The sequence below is a fragment of the Perca flavescens genome, chromosome 21 (genome assembly GCF_004354835.1).
Source record: "Perca flavescens isolate YP-PL-M2 chromosome 21, PFLA_1.0, whole genome shotgun sequence".
NCBI lineage: Eukaryota > Metazoa > Chordata > Actinopteri > Perciformes > Percidae > Perca > Perca flavescens.
In genome coordinates, this window is record NC_041351.1 from 11,277,537 (window position 1) to 11,303,273 (window position 25,737).

The window sequence follows — 25,737 nt, forward strand, 5'->3', positions numbered from 1 at the left end:
GTCAGCAGGAGTTTATTGACTAAATACTTTTAGTTGAATGTTAAATTATTTTTGTTCCCTCACTAAATAGACTCCTGGGACCCTGTATACTGTAAGTGAATGAATAAGGGGGGAGCTTGGTGCCTTCATGGAATCAGGACTTGAAGTAGGTGGGTCTCTCTTTGTAGCTTGCTGAGTTCAAAAAAAGCCTTTGGTGGCGTCTCTCCTAATGGGATCCATCATAGACACACAGGGGTATCCTACTGGATTGATCCCTCTGCAGTAAGCCCCATGTGTGTCTTTGACCTTTTGGATACCATCTGTCATAAAGTCACAAACAGTGTTTAGTCTCTTAAACATGATCACACTTTGACACATGACTATACTGCAGTTAAGGGTGTAACAGATAAATAATGCCGTTTGCAGATAACACGTTGAATTTTATAAGCTTAGCGTAGAGCGGTAGTTGGATAAACTACTTTTCTTTGTTTTGTTTGTTAGTGGGCAAAACATTTACCCAAACGACAAATGCTACACTTCAACTGTAACAAAGAGTCTTGATTTGTGAGCATTGTGTTGAAGCATTAATTAGAAAGAGCAGCAGTCAACTGCTTTAGTGGAAAATCTGGGTTTGAGTTAACGTTTGATGTGGTGAATCAGGGGTTCAAGCAACCTTTAACAGGTACTTTTTTAGGCAGAGCACTCATACATTTTAATTGAGTAATTACCCACTTAAAGCACTACAGTACAAGCCATGTATTCTTGAGTCTATTGTATAAATTATCAATGGACCCCAGAGAACATAAAATGCATCAAACAGTTAATCATTAGATTCTTTTTGAAGTTGGAATGACATTGATGTATAATCTTTACACTTTTGCTTTGTTTCCATCCAAGAAGGTCAGCTCTGATAATGTAGGGTGCTGTATTATAAATGGGGAGGCCTATTTAAATTCATCATAAGCGCTTTACTTCATATTTCCTTATCATTTTTGATCATTAGTGGAACCTCTCTGTAGTGTTTGGAGGAGTTATGCCAGGATCTCTTGGCCACAGATTAAAGGCATTATCAGCTGAATATTGATATGTTTGATGGAACCCTGGGAGCTGTGGCTTACATTTGTTTGGACTGAACACATACAAAAATATGATTCATTCTCATGAGCTGCCTTTTGTTAAGCATTCATACTTTGTCCTTTCCATGAGAATGATCTTATTTTACGAAAAACAAAATGGATGCTGCACGTACTGCATATACATACAGTGGCATTGGAGTACATGTGGGATGCATTACACTCTTGGTGAAAGTCAGGAATTCTAACATCAAAAGACAAAAAAAGGTTTAAATGTTGGATTAGGTTCCCAAAATTTAACATGAGGGCATCTTAACATTGTCTTCCTGTTTGCTTTGTTTATTTTCCTTCCATGTGTTCATGTGTTCCTTCACTTTGGGATAGCTTCAGTGTATTTTTTTTCATTCAAGTTCATTATTAAACCTCTAGTATGACCATGCTATTACAGAAGTCACCTGTTCAAAATTAAATTTTAGACATCAGAGAGCTCCTTCTAAGGTGGGTATATGTCTTGTCTAATCTAATTAATTAATTGCAGTTTTCCAAGGGATTTATGAAGAAATGTTTTTTTATTTTTTATTTGGCAAGACCCTCAGCACAGGTGAATCTTGTTACTAGCTTGCTGGAGCGGGACGCAGACAACAAAGCTTAACAAATCTGGCACCCTTATCTGTAATTACAGACTTCAGAAAGACGCATAAAAGCAATCAGTGAACCTTAATGTTGCTTTGTAGATAGAATGTTTGCCTTGTCGTGCTCACATTCTTCTTTTAAATCAATTTTGTGCTATCACAATCAACAAATCTTGCATGTCCTCCGCTCTCATTGCTGTAGCTGTTGACATGTTTGAACTCGGTGCGACCTAAATGTTTCACCATTTCCTCTGTGTCCTGTGTGGCGCCTCAGCTGTGTCATAGCCGCTATCGTTTGATGGTAATTGTGTCTCCTCCGGCTCTACACATTCTGAGATAGTTCCTCGTCCAAAGGCAGTTCCTTGAAACCTGCTTGCGTTGTCTTTTATTCAGTCTGAATAGCCTGAAGTCAAAAACGCTCAAAATGTGGGCTGCTCTAGAAGAGGCGGCAGCGGTGTATAAATCCATAACAATAGCAATTATTTATAAGTGACAAGTTTCTGGCCATTTTAGTTCAAATGTTTACACTGCAATTGATCCGAAAGAAAAAATCAATTTTTATGTGATAGCTGTAGCTTTTAACCAAACTGACTGCTCGCTCTGTAAGGTCAAGGATTGAGTGAGTGAAGTTATTTTTGCTCCTAGTGTTATTAGATTGCCTATCTATCATTGGAGTGGCATGTGATTGATACTGACTCGGCTTGAATGAAAGACGGAGCAAGGCCATTGTTGCTCCCACAGTAGGGAGTAGCCTGATTGCCACAGCAACTTATGTAGAAGAGGCCCTTGAAGGATATAAAATTACTAGCTAAGTGCTTACTACTTGTACACTTCTCACTTATGTTCTTACAGACGGCATTTTTAGTCATAAAACTTACAACCTCAGCATGTATAGTGGTAATAAAAAACACCTGGGCAGACAATTGTGGAAGGATGATTACCACCAAGTGTGTATGCAAAAAACTGTTAATTTAGGGACACCTATTGCTGACCACTTACAATTGCATGAACTGTTCATTAGCTTTCATGTATAATAATAATAATAATAATAATAATAATAATTAGAAATTACAATGTTTTCACTCTGTTGTTAGAATACACATCACACACAGGCCTGAAATACACACACATGCTCAGGTCCTATACATCAGCGGTCCCCAACCTTTTTTGCGCCATGGATGGGTTTCATGTAAGACATACTTACCAAATGACCCACGGACCGGTACTGGTCCGCAGACCGGTGGTTGGGGAACACTGCTATACATGCACCAATGGAGAGATGACGGGGCTGCAGCTGTCGATGGACAGTCGCTCCGAGCAGTTGGGGGTTCGGTGCCTTGCTCAAGAGCACATTGGCAGTGCCCAGGAGGTGAACTGGCACCTCTACAGCTACAGTCCAACACCGTACTTTGGTCCATATGGTGACCAAAGTAGCGACCCTCCGGTTCCCAACCCAACTCCCTACAGACTGAGCTACTGCCCCCTCAAAATATGCATGCTGATTTAATTTTCATTTTTACCATATATTAGGATTGTAGATGCCAAATTTAACTTTCCAAATGCACCAGGTATGATTTAATAGTTTTATGCTATACGGCTAAATTGGTTTACTTTCCTGAGTTTATCTGTTTTGAACTGAAAGCATCTCTTCAGGTCTGTAATTGCACACTTGTTGCTCCTTCCACCCACGAGGTAGATAACACCATCTGCTCTGTGTCCGCACAAGACCAATCATCATTTCAAAAAGAGAAAAATATATTCTGTTCCTTGGCAAAGATTTCTGAGTGCCACATGAAGCCTATTAGGGAATATGAAATGTTTTCTTTTTGCTTTAAAAATATTTTATATTACACCATTATTTACTGTGTGTGTTATTATGTGTTGGAATTAGATATACTGTATATATATATACACACAATATATATGCATATATGTTGATCTTAGGGTACTTTGTGTATGTTACCACATCAGACAGATGTCTCTCTCTGGGTTTCAAAGGGGCCAGAAACAGATGCTTCCCACACATTTCAAAGGAGACATTTTTCTGGTTTTTGGTCTTGATCATTTTCAGGATATGATTAGATCCCAACACATGGCAACAGTCATTAACTGGGAGAAAAACAAAGTAAAGCAAGTAAGGTTGAGTGAGTTTTACTTTATATATAGTGCTGAAACGATTAATTAATTGATTGATTAGTCAGTTGAAAATTAACCAACTATTTTGATGATGGATTAATCATTTATGTAATTTGACAAACAGAAATGTCAAAGACTGACTGGTTTCAACTTTTCAAATGTGAGGATTTGTTGCCTTCCTCTTGCTCCTGTTTTATATCATTGCAAATTTAATATAGTTTGGGCTTTGGACTGTTCGAACAAACATGCAATGTAAACTTCTTTTTTTATTGTGACATTAACATAACACACAAAACTAATCAGTTAAGGTGAAAAAAGGCATTCATCAACGATGTAAATAATCTTTAACTGTAGGCATATAATTGAATGGTCAATACTTGGAGAACGGGAACATCAACCGGATTTTTTTCCTGACATCTCAAAGTGCTTGATATGATGTTTGCTGCATGTATGTGAGGACTTTGTGACAGTGGACTGTGGGGGATAGCAGAACAGAGCGACTTGAGGCCAGGGCCTGTCACGTGTTGCAGGTTGACTCTGTGTGCGTCTGTCCATAGAGAGAAGGGAGCTGTCTGCATGTGCCTTTAGTGCTATTCAGAGTAGCTCTGTCAGAGTCGACCTCCAGGCTCTGCCATACACTGGGCTTGTTATGGAGCTGTCACTGTTAGGGTGGCAGCACACAGTGCAACGGCCCCTTTTGTGGAAGTTGGACAGGATGTATGTGGAGTGTAAAAGAAAGGCACAAGCAAATTAGTTCGATTAAGACATTTGCTTGTGCTTCCTTGACTGTTATTCACATATTTTAAGAAACCAAACTATTAGTATGTGACTGTTTTTCTTTGACAAAACTGTAATTACAGTGTTTTGAAAGCACAGTTGACTCACCAGCAAGGCTGCACAGGGGGTTGAGGATTTCCTGGTTAGAAAGTGAATCCCTGCTGGGCTTTTTTACTGAATGTTAATTGGATTTCATCTGTGAAAAGCCCTCCAGTCCTTACAGAGACATCCTTTTTAATCAAGACATAAATGAGACATGCTAAATTGAGTATCATAACTCTGGGGGGATTTATGACTTGTAATTGTGAACATTCTTTTATCTTTGTACTTTGATTAACATCTTATTCATTATTAAGTACTTAATTTGTGATTAAGAGGATATATTAAAACACAGTAAGTTGATTTGGGCCTGTTTAAACATTAAAAGAAATAAGATTTGTTTTCAATATTGAGATGTAAATCTAATGATATTATACCATGTGTGAAAATATGTTTTAAGATGTCCAGTAGTATCGTATTGTGGCCCAAGCACCTTGACAACCATATTGTGATATCTCCCACGATTTGTTTCTTTCTACTTCTCAGTATTTAGTTTGATAGCGGAAGTAAAAGTCTGACTTTGCAGTGGTTTTATTTTATGCTGTAATGTTTGCAAAAGCAACAGCCAGTCTGTGTCAGCTGTTATTTTTCGGAGTCAGTTTAGAGACTGAAAATGCTATATTGCCTGTCCCTTTGTTGGGTAATTGTAAACGACAGAAACAAAGCCTATTTCTCATTCCCATCGGAGCTGTCTCGTGTGCCTGTTTTCTTGACAAGTGTTGTTTGAGGGGCCATAAAGCGGCACTGCCACCATCCCTCAGTCCTCTCCTCTATTACATGTGAACGAGTGGCTAAACTGACAGGCTTATTTGCAGCAGGACACATGTAGCTTAGATGACACCATTGCTCCAGTGGGTTTACAAACAAATCTCATTGACAAACTACTACTACGAGTGACACAAGTACAGAGGAGGGTTAAAGAGAGAGTGCCATTATTAATTCACCAGTCATTTAGTTTGGATACACTTTCTTTATTGAAGTGGATTAGATATTTTTTCCTCCTGCTGCTCAATTATCCAAGCACCCATAAAAACCTGAGGTTCTGTCTCCGGAGTGAGATATAGTTGCGATGCTCATAGCAATAAGAGCGAGATTTAGGATGAGCCTTTCCACTGTGACAGAGACTCGGCAGAGGAAGCCTCTCTGTCACCAGATACTGCGGTCCCCAGCCGCTCATTAAAGATAAAACCATTACTTTACAGCCCCGGCTCGCTTCTCTCTGCTCCTCCTTCATCTACCTCACAGCCTCCTGGAAGTAAATAGACACAAATGAGCTGAAGAATGTACAGAAAGCACATGAGCCAAACCAGTGAAAGGTGGCCATACAATATTACTTACCAACTGTGAGGCCCATTAAGTTCCTAATGCCTTTTACCATATTTCTCATAACATCTCTTAAGTGGTCAGATTAAGTTTACTTCTGAAGAGACTCCCCTGTGAACTATGCAGCGTAATGTGTTTGTTGATCAGTGTGGTGTGGTTTGGATTTCAACTGTGTTGTTTGCTTCACCAGTAGGGGAGGGAGAGTCACATAACTCCTTTATGATTTCTGCCTGTTTAGGTTGTCGTCTGAGTATTTCTAATGGTGAAATAGTGGCTGTATTAAAAAGTATCATTTGAACTCTCTGTGGAAGATTGATTGAATGCCATTTAACTCTCCTTTTTAGCTGCAATATGAACAGCATAACCTAACTTTATGGAATAGCTAATAGTCTGTTGACCTAAGGTAATGCAAAAGCAATTAAAAACCTTGAATGTTTGGTCTGTGTATATACAGTAAGGTCAAACGTGCAAACATTAGTAACCTTTTTTTTTTTTACATTTCTTTTATTGAAAAATGAAATATTCAGGCTGATACATGTTTGTGTAGGAAGTACCAAATTATGACATAAGACTTTCACATCCTTAAAAATCCTTAAACCATACTAAAATACAGACAAAAATATGAATGATCTATTATGAAAACTTTAAAAAGTCACTTTTTTGTCCCTTTTAGACCAGACTCCATCAGCATCAAAATAGGTGTCCTTTCACCAAACAAGCGCATAAACACACCTCTGTTCTCCCATCGGTTGGAGCTGCGTATGTTCTTCTTAATGGTTCACTGTAATTGGCGGAGTAAGGAAGTCGGCGCTGCTCCATGGCGTTTGGTTTAGTTACTAGAGTCCTGAGAGCGATGGAGCCGTTGGCAGCTGTGGGCTTGAGGATGCTGCTGCTCACTGCAGGCCTCTGTTCGTCTGTACTCCACACCTCCACAGGGACAAGTGGCCACCTGGGAGCTGAGCATGTAATGAAGCATGATCCCTCCATCTCACATCTGGCATGGCAGCAGAACAGATCTGTTGGGGAACTGAGGGAGTGAGGGAATTGCTTTTTGCAAAGTGTGTGTCTCAAATGACCAGAGCCACAAAGCTTACATGCATGCAAACTCATGCCTTTTTATTTGCCCTCATGACAGTATAGCTATTAGCTGCCTGGTGGCGGTTTTCACTTGTCAAGCATTATGAGATTTCCTTCAAAACTCATGGCCAGTTCACAAATTTGAGATGGGGTTTGTGAGAAGAGTGCAGCGCTCTTAATGAGTTCTTTCCATCTAACTTTTATCCCTCCTGTCGCCTTGGATCCATTCATATATGGCACTTATGCAACTGGCTCTGAGTTTCTCTCATGCTGAACTGGGAGGCCATGCATGCGGACGAATGGTTGTTACTCCGATGTGAGGAGAGCATTTAAGCGATTGTCTCTTTGCAGTGCTTTTGTGGATGATTGACTCTGGTGTTAGGATGATGGCCTGGCACAACCATTTACCTACTCAGCTCACATCTAGTCATGAACTCTCACTTTCTCCCTCTTTTTCTCTATGTTTATCTCTGCTCAGATAGTAGAAGTACTTGTGTGTGCATGAGAGAAGCCAAGGCATTTATCCTGCTGTGAACTGAACAGTGTGCTTATGATAATGATTAAGATGATAAAGATAATGATTAATGACTGTTGAGATTTTTGTCCTCCACACCAATCATAACCTTCTGCACTTTCTCTAATCGTAACACCCTGACCCTTTCACTTACCACACCCACTATTCACCCTGCAAGCTCTTTCTGTGAAGCCACTCAAATTAGCTCCGGCCGTTCGGTTGGAGCCTAACCGCTACAGGACATGTTGCAGGACCGAGGCATAAATCATTCCCCAGAGCAGGAGCTGTGGCAGGCCTAGACGCACATCCACCACCCGAGATTTACGCTGCACATTGAAGCACAACCCGGCAATCTGGATCCTCTCCACCAGGTCATCTTCAAATTGGTTATTGATCTTCCAATCCCAAAATGAATCATACGTTGCCAACACTGTTTAGGTACTATGTTTACAGTAGTGTAGCTTGCTGTTACTGCTGATATGCAGCCTGTGGATGGATTATTGTTTAGAAACCATGGGAAACAAGAACCTGCACTGAACAGAGAGTAAATAAGAAAAGAAATTAAAAGCAGTCTAGCTTGAGATGAGTAGGTGACATGTTGTCATCCACCAGAACCTCATTATAACATATAAAAAAAAAAAAAAAAAAACTCTTGACGGTCGTTCAAGTAAAGAGCTTGAAGTTGGCTATTCTGCTGTGGTGATGTGATTATGGCTGCAGTCATTTTAATATTTTTGTTTGAATAATTGCAGTGCCTATGATATTATTGTTCTGCAGTTCATGCTGTATTTTGGCAATCATTTTTCTTTCATGTGATGGAAACAATTCCCTCACACACCTCTTGATTCTGACTCTATTTAAAAAGCCATAATGAAAACCAGTCAATCACTATATGACGCTTAAAAACACAGGATGCTGTCATGGCAATATCAGTACTTTTATCTGCATCTAACTTACTGTAAATGGGACAGGTTCCATGGAAGTACTTAATTTCAGCTCTTGGCATATACTATATTGTAGCCCATTTTTTAATGGGGCTTCACTTCTTGCCCAATTAGGCTTCAAGATGGTGTGTAAATATAGCTTCTGCCATGGGAGCAGTTTCCTCATAAATGCCAGAATGGCCATTATCAGAATTCTTTGTGAGTGAAAACAGACAGCTATAATATAGACTTCTGCCTTAATCGAAAGATTGTAAGAATGGAAGTGGTACTTTCTTTGAATTTCCTCCTTAAATGCCAATATCTGAAACACAAGACAATGGGACATGTATTTCCCTTGTATCATTTTGGAGGGAAAATGTCAAGCTCAGTTTCATTTTCAAAGATGGCTTCATCATTGCTCATGGCTTCTGAATTACCTAGTGTGTGGAACACACATGGATGACAGGATCAGTGTAACTAATTGGCTCTTGAGTGAAATCAGATTGTAATCTTGTAGCTGTTATTTTTGATTCATGTGCACATGTTCAATTACAGAGGCTCATTACGACTACATGGTGATTAGTGATTACAGCACATGACATGATTTGTGAGAACTGATGCGCTGTTGGTTGTGAAGCATGTCCACTGGTCAGATAAGGACAGAAAGCTATGTTTTTACAAATCAATGCCTTCTGCACTTGTTTTAAGAACTATTGTCATTGATATGTATGTGTATGTATTTGTTTCCATGTTTAATCTACAGTCATTGCAGTTCTGAGTGAGTTTATAAACTCAAATCATGGTCTTGAAGCTACTTATCATTTCCTACCTGTTCCTCCTGAGATCATCTTCAAAGTCTCATTGCACAGCGGCGGATCTCTTTGTAACTCGCCCTACCCAGGCATCCTACTTTTTGAAGAGGTTATTAAGTTTCTATGTAGGGGTTTTAAACTTACATTAACACTGCCCCTGCTTTGTTTTTGTCATTCTCAGTTGAGGTAAAAATCCATCTTCACTGGCCTTTCATTTCTCTTGGACTCTGGCAGGCCCCTAGCCTGAGAGGAGGGAATCTGGATGGACAGCTCTGCTCCCCTGTGCTTCCTTCTCCAGTCGATAGCAGCCAGCAGGTAAGACTCTGTCTCCGTCTGCAGCGTGGCAGACACTTATTAGTGGTAATGTACTCCCATCATCCATCTCCAGGTGGGCTTCCGCCATTGATCTCAACACCAAGGCTTGTCACTAGCTGCTCCTCACACAGTGAAAGCACTGGTCGCCGCCAGCACTGGCTTTAGATGACCCAGCTTAATGTTCTGTCAATAAACTCGCTGCTGGACAGCCAGTGTTAGAGCTGTGAGGTGACTTGCACAGCTGCGTGAGATGTTTTCCTCACAGTGCTCTTTAATACCTAAATTCCGCCTGAACAAATATATATATATATATATATATATATATATATATATATATATATATATATATATATATATATATATATATATATAATATATTATATATATTCATATAGCAGTGAGTTCATATGTCATCGCTCAATAGGAGAATTTACATCTATATTCTTTTAGTTAGCATTGACTCTTGTAATACATTGAAATGGGATAATTCTTTCTGTGATTCTGTGTTCAGACCGACAGTTGCCTTACCTGAAATAACGCAGTTTTCTTTTTCATTTGAATGGAGCCAGTCTATCGGTGCAGCATTGGTGCCAACGTAAGAGGCTTCGGCAAAACAATGCAGTGTCGTCTGTCAAAAAAGTTATCTTGGCTCACTGCAACACAATGAACGTTGTATTTCTGTTTACGATCATCATGGCGAGAAAAAAAAATAGTTGCTGCCGTGATAACTTTCCAGAGTTGTAAAATCCTGTCGGTGAGCATTATAAACCACTGTGCAGTGTGCGGTCTGATAAGCCTTTAAACACGTGAATCTGTACTCAAACTGGACTTGCTGGATCATATTTCATCTCTTAACGGCACCTTAAACAACATGCCTCCACCAATGCAGCTGTTTTTGGTCTGACTACCTGCATGTAAGCAATAATAAATAGCCTACTTACAATATAAGTAATCAATGTGTACCATTTGTACAGTAGATTATTCACCCTGAGATGATGAAGCCACTGGGTATTGTTGAAAAATTGTACTTCTCTGCCTCCCCAGGAAAGCTAATGTCAGTATGCGATTTGATCTTGCAAGTATATTGGAAGAATCACTGTAGTTATCCCATCCAGTCTACATTTGTTTTGAAGACTTGGGGAAGGCTTATGACCAAGTCCCACTGAGTGATTTGCAACTTAATGGAAAGAGTCCACGCCTGTAAATCTTAGGCCATGGTACTTATCAAAAAACGTTTATTTGGAATGTGGTGTAATTGGTAGTGATGCTGCGTTGCTGTGTGGAAAGGAATCCGCCGACACTGTTTCTTGATTATAAAGGTTTATTTACATCGAAGAAATCAGCATCATTTGACAAGCCCTGCAGAGCTCGGAGAGGACCTGTATTTCCAATTCTCCAGTGGTCCTCTGACTTTCTTTGTTTTAACATGGTATATATTCTATAATGTGTGTAACATAGATGGGGGAGGAAACAATACTTTGACCATTGACTATCATCCTTTTGGAACCAAGCCAACAAGGGAATCCCTAATTCTTTCCAGATGTTTCCAGAGAAGTGTCCAGCCAATGTAGGCTAAAGTTCATACAAGTTTCTTTGTTACCAAAAACTTAAGACAAAGTTTATAAAAGGTCCGTTAGAAGTCCAGATACTACAGGAAGCTTATTGCTGACTCAATAAAGGACTTCAATTACTGTATCTCAGAGTCTTCTTCACAAGAAAGGGTAAGATGATGGTGAGGTGAGAGGTCGCTGTTGTATGTCATTTCTGTTATGAGGAGTTTTACCAGACAATCTGTGCTTCAACCCTCACCTCAACGTTTGCGTAGTGACTGAGAAATTTAAATTGCAGGTGCAAGTGGCTGAAATCAGTTGCAGCTGCTTTTAATTGAGGAGCCAGTTGAGGTGGCTCTGATATCTGATCAGGATGCCTCTAAGATGCTTTCCAGTGGAGGTTTTCTGGGCATGTTCAAGTGGGAGGAGACCCTGGGGCAGACCCAAGACACAGCATTGAGTACTTATTGCACTTTGTCTGAGAAGGCCTATAATCCCATAGAAGGGGCAGAGGATGTGGCTGGGACTGTGGGATGTCTTCTTTGTTACTTTTTTTTTATTTACTTGCTTTGCTTAGCTTGCTGCATCTGCAACTGTATGAAGTGGAATGGAGTGTGCTTCATGCTTCATGACGAGCGTATAACTGCATGCCTGCTTGCTGGCATTGTCTTTCATGTTTGCTTGTGAATGAATTTGGTGGAAGTGGGCAGTTTTGTGCTTGTTACCACTAACACACTGAACTGTTTGTTTAATCCATATGAGTCTGCATGATATAGTTTCATCCCAATTTGTAACCCAGTTCATGGAAGCTTGACTAAATGTTTAATGTTTTTTGGGCACTTAATTGACCTGGTTCAATGGAGAAATAAATTTGGGTCTCTCCCTGTAGACCTTATCATATGCCAGTAAAAACAAAGCCATCTGCTGGGAGTGTGTTAGTGTGGTGGCCATGTTGCATACAGACAACCCTATGCAAATAAGTCCCGTTGTTTTTCCAATTACAATTGTACTTGAGACTAATCATCATGGTTGGAGTTTACTTCACAGCCATTTTAGCTTAGCATTATGTTTGAGAACAAAAATGAAAGTGAGTACATGTATTTCATATCCTTGTTCAGGATGTAACATTGCCACAATTATAAACTGTTTTACTCTAGTGTTAACAACCATTACAGATCTTTCACAGCATGAGAACAAATTAAGTAGACTTTAAAAAAGTCAGTATCCATTCTAATTTAGAGCATAGCAACACAAGAGTGATTGTATTAATTGTGGCAATACTAGAGGTGGAATTCAGAACTGTAACAGTGTGCTGTAACCTTCTAAATCTTGCAACACAACATTTTAACTGCGATGGCCTCATTTTTCTACAGCCATTATACCATTATGTGCCACCAAACTACTTTGGGAATTATATATATGGTTAAGGAAAGACAGGGCATCAATTTTGACAGAAAACACTGAAACTATTATATATAATAGTTTGAAATTAATTTTATTTCTGGAATCGAGTAACAGTTTTTGCTACAACATAAATGAGCAAGTCTTCAATCAACAAAATATTGTTGTAGCCTAACAAAATAAATCATCCTTTTGTTTTCTTTTTCATAATGATAAACATATGAGTTTTCACTGAACATTCATTGAATATTAAATTACATAATGAAACACTATATTCTCCCTGACAATGACGTGTTGCACATTAATTACCATTCACAAAAATGTTATCGTGGATGAGTGACATTGATTCATCAGGCCATATTAATACTTTGCCTTGGTTCAGTAGACATAACAGCCAGCTTTACTCACAAGGATTATTTGTTACTTTTTATGAATGAGACAAAGGGAAGACCCACTGAAAAACACATGACAAATATTACATTCTTTTACACGTATCACTCAGATTAGACGGTAAACACCAAGTAGAAACAGATCAAATTAACATCAGAGGTAAAACATTAAACATTTATAGAATATTACATCTGGCAGGAAAACTGTTTGCATCCCTTTATTTTAAGGCATTTTTGCTGCTTATGTGTACCAATATTTTATATTTTATTTTATCATATATGTCATTATATAAGCTTTTCATGTGAACATATAAAAATACAGTTAGTATGTAAGAATAAACATGCAACATGTGTCGCTTATAGTCTTTTCTTTAAATTGTTGATGAATCATCTTCATGGTTCACATTTACTTTGGCTGATGATTGGTAGATACGTAACAGACAAGAGTCATACAGGACAACAAATATCCTCACATTTTCACAGCTACAGACCACAGATTCAATTTGCTGTAACATGAACCACCACAGATTAAAACACCATATACATTTTCTAGAAGAATCAAAGTCACAGTACACATTGAATGGACATTTTTGGACTCAAACAGCATGCATTATGTAGATTGACATAATTTATTCTAATGTTACAGATAGTCCAATATTTCTGAATATCAAAAATAGTTCATTTAATATTACGTGAGCTCCATGCATCTAATGAGTTGATTTGGTAAATTGCACATATGTCCTCACTGCACTTGCTATTGTGTTATTGCACTATAGTATATCAATACATCCCTCATTCTACCTCTAAGTGCAAATAAAAAGCACTTATATACACATAAACACAGTGGTTTGCCTCAATCACCACTGGACTGTATTTTATTATAAAGTACCACTGTTCATTACACTCTACACTTATTAACTACTGCTATAATATGGAACACATACATTAAGTACATCTAGACGACTTCAAATGTGCCACTGAAACCACATATATTTTCCCTCTACACACATTATTCATTAGTCCTCTATGTTTGCAGTTATTCAATCATATCTTCATATAAATATCTTAAAGTGCCTCATCAGACAGACTTCACATGTTCACAACCTCTTTGTCAACCGTATGGTGGCAATATAGTCAAAGAATGTACACAACTTCAGCACATTAAAATAGATAGTATATAATCTAACTTTTTCCATTAATATAATGTCACACATAAAGTGAAACAGGATCACATTTTTAGGATGTCATGATTGTTATAAGTCACTTAAATATACTGTATTTTTTATATATATTACATTACTACTCTATGTGTGTAAGATATACATTGGGATCACTCAGCTGGTTCGCTCTAACAGAGAAATTGCCCCTGTCATCAGTGCTACTAAGTGGGCATGGCTTTAGTTTCCTAAATGCAGCAGACCAGTTATTCTCAGTCTGCCGAGTCAAACGGGGTCATTGGACCTGAAATTATTATTATTATGTCTACACACATAAAAAAAAGTTCCAGTTTTCATTCACATTTGTTAATATTTATATATATATTTTTATATATATATATATATATATATATATATATATATATATATATATATATATATATATATATATATAATATACTTTAAGGCTTTGTATTTTCTTGTTAAAGGAACACTATTGCACAGACAACAAAGACACACAAAGGCATCTCAACTACTGAGTCGAAGTCTAAGAGTGTTGAGTGGAGCAGCTAGAGTGGGCATGCTCTCTCAGTATGACTTACTTCCCTGATATATGAGGCCGGCCGGCTCCCTGGCTGCTATCAGCAAGTTTGGTAGCCACCGCGCTGCTTCTATTGCACAGGTCCCTGATTTCCAGCAGGCCCTCATTCAGGGCTTTGACGAAAACGGCCGAGCTCGTCTCTGTGTTCTCCCAGAAACTAGACACACAGAAGATGATGTGGTCTGACTGCGGGTTGTAACAGGCGCCGTAGCCGTTGGGCACCACTGGGCCGTAGCAACAGAACATTTCCACTGTGGTAGGGACCTGGATACATGAGGACACAGTCTGGGTTAGACCAGTTCAGTAAAGAGAATGATATGCTTAGTATTTAAGAAAGATTAATCAGATAGGGCTGCAACTAACTAACTTTTATTATTGCTTAATCTGTTGATTCTTTTTTTGGATAAATATTTTAGTGTATAACAGCCAATGTAATACTCATCACATGTTTTTAAAACCTGAGGGGACATCTTCACATCTTCACATTATTTTGCAACAGTCCAAAACATAAAGATATTGTGTTTACAATTATATAAAACAGAAAAGGCAACAAATCCTCACATTTGACAAGTTGGAACCAGTAAAATGATTGCCATCTTTTCTTGATAAATTACCCACAATATGAATTGTTTAATAAAATAAGCTCCAAATGATATATATATTTTGTTTTTTTATATATCTGTATTTTGTATTTTTTGTATTTTGCACCACTGGGAAAACTCCACTAATATTCAACATCTACATTTTTGATACATAATGACGGCTTCTTTCACAAATGTTAAAATAAAAATATCTGTAGTACTGTGAATGTATAGTGTATGTACTCCATATAGTTGAGGTATGTGGCTGCCTTAAGCAATAAATATTAGTAAAACAAATATTATTCTAAGTGTTGGGTTCAAGTGCTGTTAGGAAAGCTAAATACAGACATGGTCTCATTTAATAAACTTCATGCAGAGGGAACTAGATGAGCCTGGCAGGGTCTCCAATTAAGAACACTATAACAGCAAGCACAGAACCCTGGGTGAGGATCCCAAACACCAGCAGAAACTGAATATTTTATTTAGACTTGTGCATATAAAGTTTTGTTGTGTTGCATGTGCACATTTTCAGTCTCAGTCCCTGTTAAAATGACAGAGTTCAGTGACTCTTTTTGAGAGGTCTCTACCTAAGCCATTTGAAATTGGTTCTCTTTATTTACTATACTGCGTTTGCTAGTGGGCTGGGCTGTGTTTCTCACCTTAAATGATATATTACAAAAATCATTAGCAGGCTTGATCTCATGTGGCAACAAATTTGCGGTTGGGAGTCAGGTTATCTTTGTCGAGAGGTACACGTGGAACAGTTTAAAAGTCAGTTTTTATTTTTATGAAAACCTGGTTGATCTCAACCTTGTAATTTGTGGTTAGCAAAGCAGTGAAACGTGATGTTCCCTGGGCTCCAAGAACTACAGTGTATCTCCTTTCACAGCCTATTCAGGCTCAGGTAGGAATTAGTATATCTACTTCTGTTGCATTGACAGGTGTTTTCCTATCACTGTACCTCTGCTCACAAGAGGAGGAAGTTAGGATGGAATTATGCAAAGCAGCTAAACAATATCAGCAGTTCCGCAACAGTATCTCCTCCGTATTCTTTATCTTCATCCAGAAGCCATAATTTCAAGCGAGAAAATGTTATATGTAAGAATAGAATGGGATCAAAATGTTACCTGACTGGTAGAAAGGATGAACTGGTTGCTGGCCAAATACGTCTTATCACAGAAGATCTCCGGCTTCTCCATGTTGAGCTCCTTTGCGATCCTCAGAAGCCCGAGGAGATGATTGTCTATTGCCATTCCTGTTATAGCCTGAACAATATTTTTTTTGCTTAGTGCTAAATTAAGTATTTTCAATTACGACCTCAATATGAGCACAGGCAATTATTTACAGGCATAGTCCTTGTTTTGTGTACCTTTTCAAACATGTTACATCATGTTAGATTGCAGATCATGGTCACTGAATGACCTTAGCTGCACTGTGATGATTGGAATAGAAATATGACTGTGCCTTTAAAGATTCATCTTCATCTTCTTTAAGTGATACCCCACCCAAAATATATTAATTTATATTTGTTCTGGTGGTTAATATTGGAATATATTGTGACAAATAAACTCAACTCAAGATAATGTGAACAGCAACTCCTGTGGAGGATGATAAAACCTTTGTACAACCATTTTGGGAAATACCATTATTTGCTTTTTTGCTGAGATATGAAGATGGATACTCCTCATATGTGTTAAATATGAAGCTCTAGCCAGGAGACAATTAACTTAGGTTAGCATAAAGACTGGAGGTGGGGAATTAGCTAGCCTGGCTAACAAGTAATTAGTAGTGAGCTTTAGAGGTACTGCTTTTTTTTAACCTTTGGACAGAGCCAGGCTAGCTGTTTCCCTCTGCTTACAGTCTTTGTCCTAACCATGCCCTGGCTGGAGCTTCATATTTGCTTCATATTTGACAAAATGTCAAATTATTCCTTTAAGTCTCCAGGGAGTAAATGTTTAATACTCAAAATATATGTTGAGATAAAGATATTTAGTTTACACATTGAAATTTTGCTATAACATTAATGTATTTAAAAAAAAAAAAACTTGTTTGAAATACTTACTGCAATTGTATAATTTGTCTGGGCATTAATTGCCTCCCTCAATCGTGTATTTTTTTCTGAATCCTGTTGGAGAAGTGAGAAAAAATTTAGAGATTAAAAGTAAACACAGGGCACTTTTTACATTGTACAAAAAGAGAGCAGTACAGCGAGTACATTTTTTTTTTTTTTTTTCATGGACCCGTTAACTCCACAGGGAGATCATCTGTTTGGAAGGGGACACTAGGTTTGGCGTGTCGAGGTTGCTGGTCGCACCTGTTTCATTTAAGCAGGCGTGATGAAAAGTAATGTGGGAGTTACTCAGTAATTGAGGTCTAAGTGAGAAAAATGACTCACGGTGAAAGTGTCCCTCTCATCTGTCATGGACAGCACAAAGGCCAGGGCCTCAGGGGTGGCCGAGCGAATGTTATCAACCCGACCGTCTTGGAAACGACGAATGGACGCACTCTCATAAGTGGAAACGAGTCTTCTGTTGCATCTATATGACAATATCTGCATATTAATATATATATATATATATATATATATATATATATATATATATAATGCCCAAATTTGAAAAGATAGAGATCATGAATGTGTACTTTACTTGTAAAATGCAAGTTGTAAGGCAACTTGTATGAACGCATCTGGACTCATCCTTTGCTTTTTGATGAATTCTTTCCCATAAACGTTGAACTTGAAAACATCCATGTCAAGATTATCAACCAGCCTGAAGGAAAAAGCACAGAAGATATGAAACACGATGTCTGTAGAAATTTCTTTTGTATATATGGTTAAGCTAGTTAGTTAGTTAGTTAGTTAGTGTTGGTCTTGCCTCTTGAGTCTGTCTCCAGATGCTGCTAAGAGTCCTTGTATATGTGGGTTACAATTCCAGAGCAGCCTTCTAGGAGAGGGGAACTCTCTGATGCTGGATGCTCTCGCCATCTTGGAGGGACTCCCTGTTCTGTTCAGGACAAAAACACTTATGTCTCATTCACTGTAAGCCTCAGCAGCATTCAGTGAGACAATAATATGTATATCTTGCTATGATGGGCTGACTTACATATATTTCATCAGGTATTCGGAGCACTGCACCATAACTATTCCCTCGAATGGCGAATGATCGCACACGACTCCGCATATCCCGTCCATTCCTATAACAAACTGAGAGAAGGTGGATTAGCTAACAGGCCAGACTCTACATCTATTAAGGATTTTAGTGCCTTGAACGTAGCCCTACCTGCATTGACTTGTCATACCAGCGGTTTGCCCCATTCTTCTCACGGCCGCCACCATGCAGCATCAGCAGGGCCCTGTTAGTATCTCGAGGCTCCAGGCCACAAGGCTCATCCAGACACACCACACACAGACAGCTCTCAATCAGGGCCAGAGAGTCCCTGTTGGTTTGATCTGGATGGAGAAGGGAAGGATATGTATTGTTTTATTTGTCTGAAAATAGTTTACAGTTGTTTAAAACTTCTGAAAGTAATAGACATTAGTGAAATGTTCAAGCTGACACCTTTGGTTAGTGCATCTCTGGCTTGTGCCCATTCTGTTCTCCCATCAGATGTCAGGATGCCAAAAGGAGGGACTCCTTCTTTGGCGTTTTCTGCCATTTTCACAATTTTCTCCAGTTGGGATAAGATCTCTGTCTCGTTGAGCTGTTTGCTGTTTGCGACTGTATCCAACACGAAAAACTAGTGAGATAAATAGGTGACAGAAATTATGTTTCTTAACTATTCTGTTATGTACTGCATTACCTGATGTAAATTAAATAGTGACTACTTCAGTTTATATTTGCCCTCGCCTGCTAATCGTAATTTAAATCTGAATGTAGTGTTACTGTGGTGCAGTATTTGAACAGCTGAGATAAAATAGGACACAAGTAATTATGGTAAGTTATGAAAATGGCCAATTGCTACCTAAAATATTGCTCCTCTACTGCGATCAATTGAACTCAAGAAAGCTCCTGAAGTGGCAGATTCAATTAACAGTAATTAAGTTAACTGCCTGTATCTCCATAGGGATGGGCCATGTGCCACAGATTGATGGTTCCCAGAACCATTTCCAGCTAAGAACTCCTACTGTGCCGTTTCTGTGGTAATTTAATGGCACACAAAAAAAAAAATAATGGCACAATACGTGAGTTAAATTTATAAAAATGTAGTAACCTTGGACATAAGACCTGCATATGATAGTGACAAGGGTTTCATGCATTTATGGAAATCTATACAGAGGACTATCAGCCAGGACTCAAAGGTAATTTGGGTAAAATGGCACAGACTACAGATAGTAAGCAGGCCTGCTTGGTAGAAGGCATTGTGGGAGTGGGCTTGTGTGGTCTTAAAGAAACAAACTTACACAAAACTCAACGAGACAACCACTAAATGACACTTTAGTAAACTAAATAACACTGGAGTAAATTTTGTATTTATTATTATGATCATTTGAGACACACACAATACTGTATATAACTAAAAATATACGATCACCTATTACCTATAATCTTTAATCTTTTGTCTGATTCGATCAGTAAGAATAGCAACTATGTAACTGAAGCTACCAGCATGCCGTACATTTTGGAAAACGACTCTTATTAATAGAAAATCTTCCAGTTAAAATTTACAGGGCAGCTGGAAGAGTCTGGCTGGGAATTGTGAAAGAAGACTGCTCCAAGATTTTCTGTTTACTACTTCCAACTCAGTCAGCCCCAACGATCAAAGTATTTTTCAATGGTTTTATTCTATTAGAGATCTATACAGATCATACGCAAATAATTTTACATCGCACCAGTTTAAATATTCAAATGAACATGTTAACATTGCTAGATAGCATTACGCTTTGTAATTGTATAAAGGCACAGAGTTTTCAAACTGAAACTGAAATGCAGCCATGCATACTGCAGGTTTTGCTCTCTTATCCCTTAGACATGTAAATTATAGATTCAATCAGTCAAATGAATAGACGTCATATTGTTTAGCCTGCCCTGTATACAAAGTCTGTAAGATCCTGAGGGGTAGGTGTGGCATAGTAACATTTGTTAATTTAGGTAAGCACTTTTTCAGAATTTTGTATCTTTCACTGTGTTTTGATCTCCTTTTTTGATCATTTCTTGATCTGTTTTGTAATTCATTGCTAATTTATTGTGTAGGCAAGTGCATCCTCTTTAAAGTCATTTGAGATATGTTTGTAATTAAGTGTTCTATACATTTCATGTCCTTACATTTTCCTACTGCCTGTTACTGGAAAACAAACCTTGTATTCATGACTGATAATGTTTAAAAGGGTGGAGGATTTTGACTTTTTCAGTTGAATGTAGATGGTCATATACCTTAAATCTGTAACACATTATATTCAAAGATGTCACCTTGACTGCGTAGATGATAATGTCTATTGTAGCCAGTTTAGATGTTCAGAATAGTCCTTTTTAATCTGATGAAGAAAGAGGTTATCTGCACTAGAGGCCAGTGTTCCTGCATGTAGTGGTAAAGCTCCACATCTCTGGTGGTTAAAAAAGGCCTTCAAACCAAAGAAAGTCTTATGTCTGATGTGACACACTGACCACTTTGTAGAAGAACTTTCACCTTCTAGCATCTATCAATAAACTCTGAATACAATATTAAAACACCCTTACATTTCCTTATATTTCCTCTCAAATGGACAGGACACTGTCTTCAGTTAGAAGTGCGATGGAGTGTGAAAACTTTCCTCAGAGGCCGGCATGCTGACCTGGTTCTTGCACGCTATGATGATGTGCTTCGATGCTGAGGAGGCTGCGTTTATCTGGACCTTCAGCGTGTCTGTCTTTAGTCCCGGGTAGCGGTAGGAGTTGAAAAGGCGGTAGTACTGCTCCATGCACAAAGGGGTCCCAGCTAGTTGGCCTCGAGCAAAATCCACAGGCAGTGCTCGCCTGAGAGACATTATTACACACATCAAATTACCTCAAGACTCTCACTTATTATAGGTACTTTATTTTATTTTCATTTTTAATTCACTAACTTTACTCCGTGCAGATAACATAGATGAGGTGTACGGCATGCAGATAGACAGGTAATTCATTACAGGTTAAACTTACGCATCAATGAGAGCCTTATAGTCCAACACTCCTCTGATGAGACGAGCAGCAAATCTTAAAAGTTTGAAATTTAAAACACATGAAAAACTGAACACACACACAGCGAACTGGCCAGTGATTATAATTAGATCTACTCTCAAAGGACTAACAGTAATCACATTATGGTAAATTACTAGGATACAGTGGGCGAACTGTTTGCGTTTATCTGTGCTTGTGAGAGGGAGAGAGAGAGAGAGTCAGTCTGTATGTGTGAGTGGGCAGTGTGGGCAATAAGGGAAAACACAGAGCCCTGTCAGGTTTTATGTTGCATGTCATTTGTCTTGGTGTTATTACGTTCAAAGCCAGATCAATACAAAAGAGGTGGCTGCAGTGCACCACACCCCTAAATGAGGCCTGAGTAGCAGTCTCTGTGGAGAGCTTGGCCCTGTCACTCCCAATTGAATAAGTGTCTGTGTCAGTAGATTCCCAGGTTGGCATGCTTTGGAAATATTCAGTTAGTGCGGCGTGAGCTGACAAAAGCTAATGCTGAGTTACAGAGCTGGGTGGACTGGTGTAATGTCTGATGGACCACGGCTTATTTAATAATGGCCAGAGATTTGCCAAGAGATGATGCCAGTTATTTTCTCCATGTTTGTAATTCAGATCTTAATCTGAGTCTAGTGCCTGCTGAGAAGAACATAAACCCTGTTAGTGGCTGCAGAACTGAGTGCTATACTATGTACTTTGTATTGTTACTGATGGTGTTGTATTGTGATTAAAAAACTGGTTGTTTTGACATAAAGTAGCAAGCAATTTGCAACCATTGCAACAATCTGATGTTTAGTGCATTCTGGGAGTTATTATGTGATATGAAGTATTGTGATTAGCTTTTTTTGCTGGAACTTGGTGCATTTGTGTAGAGCTGCAACAATGAATCGATTAGTTGTCCCCTATTTAATAAATCGCCAACTATTTTGATAATAGATTAATAAGTTTAAGTCATTTTTTATGAAAAAAAGTTTAAAAAAAATTGTGATTCCAGCTCCTTAAATGTGAATATTTGGTTACACTTTACTTGAAGGTATCTACATAAGAGTGACATGACATTGTCATGAACGTGTCATAAACATTGTAAACAAGTCATAAACGTTTCTTTTAGTAAGTGTCATTCTGTTTTTGTCATGACAAGTTATGGTTATGGTTATGGTTATGGTTAGAGTTAGGGTTAGAGTTAGAGTTAGGGTTAGGATTCATGTGTCCTGACAGTGTCATGACACTCTTATGTAGATACCTTCAAGTAAAGTGTTACTGAATATTTTCTAGTTTCTTCTCTCCTCTGTGAGAGTAAAGTGAATATCTTTGAGTTGTGGACAAAACAAGACATTTGAGGACGCCATATTGGGCTTTGGAAAACACTGATCAACATTTTTAATCATTTTTTTGTCATTTTATAGACCAAACAACTAATCGATTTATTGAGAAAATAATCAACAGATAAATCGACAATAAAAATAATCATTAGTTTCAGCCCTACATTTAAGCACTTCTACTTCAATTTAAGATTTCCTATATGTATGTTCCTATATGTAAAAGTTAAAACAAAGTTAGAAAGAGGGTTTCCTTCAGAGCTAAATAATTAGTTGTACAAAACAACCAACTTGAAGACCTTGGACTCTTGGAAACTGTGGTGGGAGATTTTTTGGACAAATCGGTTAATCGAGAAAATAATCATTGTATTGTATTCTGTTTGATAGGCTGCTGTCACAAGATAAATATATATTTTTTTATATTGTCTTACATATTGTTACCTTACCCTAAAGTGATTGAGGATGAGATTTTATTTTTAATTGCTCTTCTTATTGACCTACACAGTTAGTAGCAGCTATTTCAGAGTCTCGAATGCATCACAGCTAACGAAGGAGGGTGGATAAACTTAGCGCATGGAAACGTTTTACAATATTGTCAAACCAAAAGTTCAGCACATACCTGAGGGCGTCTTTATGATCTCTGAACGTCTGCTTAGGAAAAACCATGACAGGACTGGAGTTGACCGGTAGGGCCAACCTGTTGTTCAAGTACATGTCCTCCAGCCAGTAGTCATACACCTAAATAAAACCACAGGGACACTTTTTTGAGAAATGTGACTTCATTAAGCGTTTTGGACTTGAGTTATTACTTTCAGAGTTGAGACCTGTGGGCAATGGAGTAAAAAAAAAACATTACAGTGTATCACTGTCAGATGAAAAGGAGAGTGGGAGAGAGTATGTGTGAGAGTGGGAGCGTGATAGATTTCACTGAGCTGGATGAGTTGTGGACTGACCAATCACCTAAACACAGGTTGAAAGATTGAAGCAACATCCAATAAATCTTTATCACCTGGTGTTTCACTTTCTTCCATTCTTTTATGAATGGGTAGAAAAATCTGAGGTCATTTCAATTTTTTGTCTCAGACTAAATAGAGCAGATAGAATTCAATACCTTTTTATTACAAAATAAATACAATAAAAGCTGTATTGTAAAAGGTCAAATTCAACATATTAGATTATAATGATAATGAATGATACAAAAAGTGTATTGACTGAAGAATTCAGTTTTTCAATGACTGCCTTTAAGTTTCCAAAATGAATGTTTGATGAACCACAAAAGGAGAAACACATCCAACTTTTAAAGACTAATAAAACAAAAGAAACTTTATTGGTACAGGGGGCCCCATTGCAAAGAGCAGCAGCAGTTTTTTTTTTTAAATTTTATCTTGCAGATCAGAGAGTTTACCCAGTTGGTCATCTTGTCCCTCCTCTCTAAAAGCTTCTTCTGGAGAACCTCTCCGACGCCTCCAGGAGCCCCAAACTTCTCCACGATGGCCTTTGTTTTCTTGAACTGCTCCTCCTTCACCAGGTGTTGGACACACTTCAAGTAAGTGTCGAGGGTTTGTTGCAGTGGGGGCACAGGGACCTTTGGCAACATCTGACGGTCATAAAAACAGGAGGTTGGTATTAATACTCATGACAAGTAATGAAATGACAGCAGCTGTTCAGCATTTTTATGTCTTTTCCCCGATTCACCGAGGGCTCATTAGCTAAAGGGGTAATTCCCTCACATCTTTTCTTGATTTTTTTTAATTATTAGAACCTGAGTTAATAATTCATCTTTAATGCTTTGAGGCATATTTGATAATAAATTCTACAGCCCTCTGGGACTTGAACACTCCTATTTTTATAAGGATGGAAAATGCAAATTGATACTTTTCTGTCTGATGTTTGATCATTTGCATAACAGTACTGTTAGAAGCCTGATATGTTAATATTGACCGTTACATTGGAATTGTAAAATAAGTTGTCTAGCTGTTGATTCCAAGAAATGGAAATCGTGGAGATTATTGTTTTTATTTTTTATTTTTTTAGTAAGTTATAGGACAGAGGTGTTACACTGGGAAAAAACACAAATTCAGAGCCAGTCAAACCACAGAAAACAACTCCACAGCAAACTCCATAATAACATAATCCACCAATTGCTCTATGTGGATTAAATGACAGCACAAAATGAGACATGTTCTATGTTAATGGAATAAGGTTTTACATCCCTGAGAGGTGCAAGGTCTGCTATCATTTCGCCCCCAGTGGTCAGTTAGCGTAAATGACGCTACTGCTGTCTATGGTGCTGAAAATGTACCATTACTTTGTCAACTTCAGCACCATGGACAGAGACAGGGGTCCGCATTAAAATTGAATTGAAATGAATTGAAGTGAAGGTATGGGATGAATGCTAATGTAAATAAAAAAACACACATTCACTTTAGAAACAATGACACGTTTTCATACTTGGCTGTCTTGGTCTCTGGCCGTTTCTTTCTCCAAGATGGGCATCTTTGCATTCCAGTCCAGTCAAGGTAAAATAATGTAGAAAGAGGTCGTCTGGAGGCGCCGTGAGGTCAGTCTTCCCTGCATGAAGCATGTTAAGACATTTGAGAAAGAGAGCAGACAAGTAAATAAAATTTGGCCTACTGAGCAATGGAGCTACTTAGTGCTGTCTTAAAGGAAAACCAGCAGGCTTCCATTCTTCACCATCTTGCAGCCTAATGCAATTTGCTGCATGTCCTTGAATTCCAGCTGCGCCTCATCGCTCACCACTGCAAAGAGATATGCATCTTCAAAAATGTCATCTCTGTCAGTCTTAAAAGCTTCATATTTCCTAAAACAAATTAAAATTCAGCCAGTAAAAGGAGAACATGTGTACATATTTCAGTGCCGTCTCACTTTTTAATGTGAAATGTAATGTAAAATCGTGCCGAAACCAAAATATAGAA

General features: G+C 38.2%; 1 protein-coding gene across 1 annotated transcript; it reads right to left on the reverse strand.

Annotated features, from left to right (window-relative positions):
- Window positions 1-14,755: 14,755 nt before the first annotated feature.
- Window positions 14,756-25,297, reverse strand: chatb (choline O-acetyltransferase b). The gene is made up of 14 exons (XM_028568696.1): window positions 25,253-25,297; window positions 24,207-24,398; window positions 23,421-23,539; window positions 21,456-21,509; window positions 21,110-21,290; window positions 18,900-19,077; window positions 18,621-18,790; window positions 18,444-18,544; window positions 18,216-18,344; window positions 17,988-18,110; window positions 17,735-17,876; window positions 17,402-17,464; window positions 16,467-16,604; window positions 14,756-15,022 (listed from the first exon to the last, which is right to left on the reverse strand). Exons 1-14 carry the CDS (start codon window positions 25,295-25,297, stop codon window positions 14,756-14,758), a joined length of 1,902 nt encoding a protein of 633 aa, XP_028424497.1.
- Between the last annotated feature and the right edge of the window lie 440 nt (window positions 25,298-25,737).

What these genes read in the sequence shown, in the direction of transcription:
- chatb (XM_028568696.1), bottom strand. Translation starts at nt 25,297, where the DNA reads ATGCCCATCTTGGAGAAAGAAACGGCCAGAGACCAAGACAGCCAA. An exon ending in GATCATAAAGACGCCCTCAG is followed by an intron (nt 21,510 to 23,420) that starts GTATGTGCTGAA and finishes CAAACTTTTAAG; the next exon opens with ATTTGCTGCTCGTCTCATCA. An exon ending in TCATAGCGTGCAAGAACCAG is followed by an intron (nt 19,078 to 21,109) that starts GTCAGCATGCCG and finishes TTATCTCACTAG; the next exon opens with TTTTTCGTGTTGGATACAGT.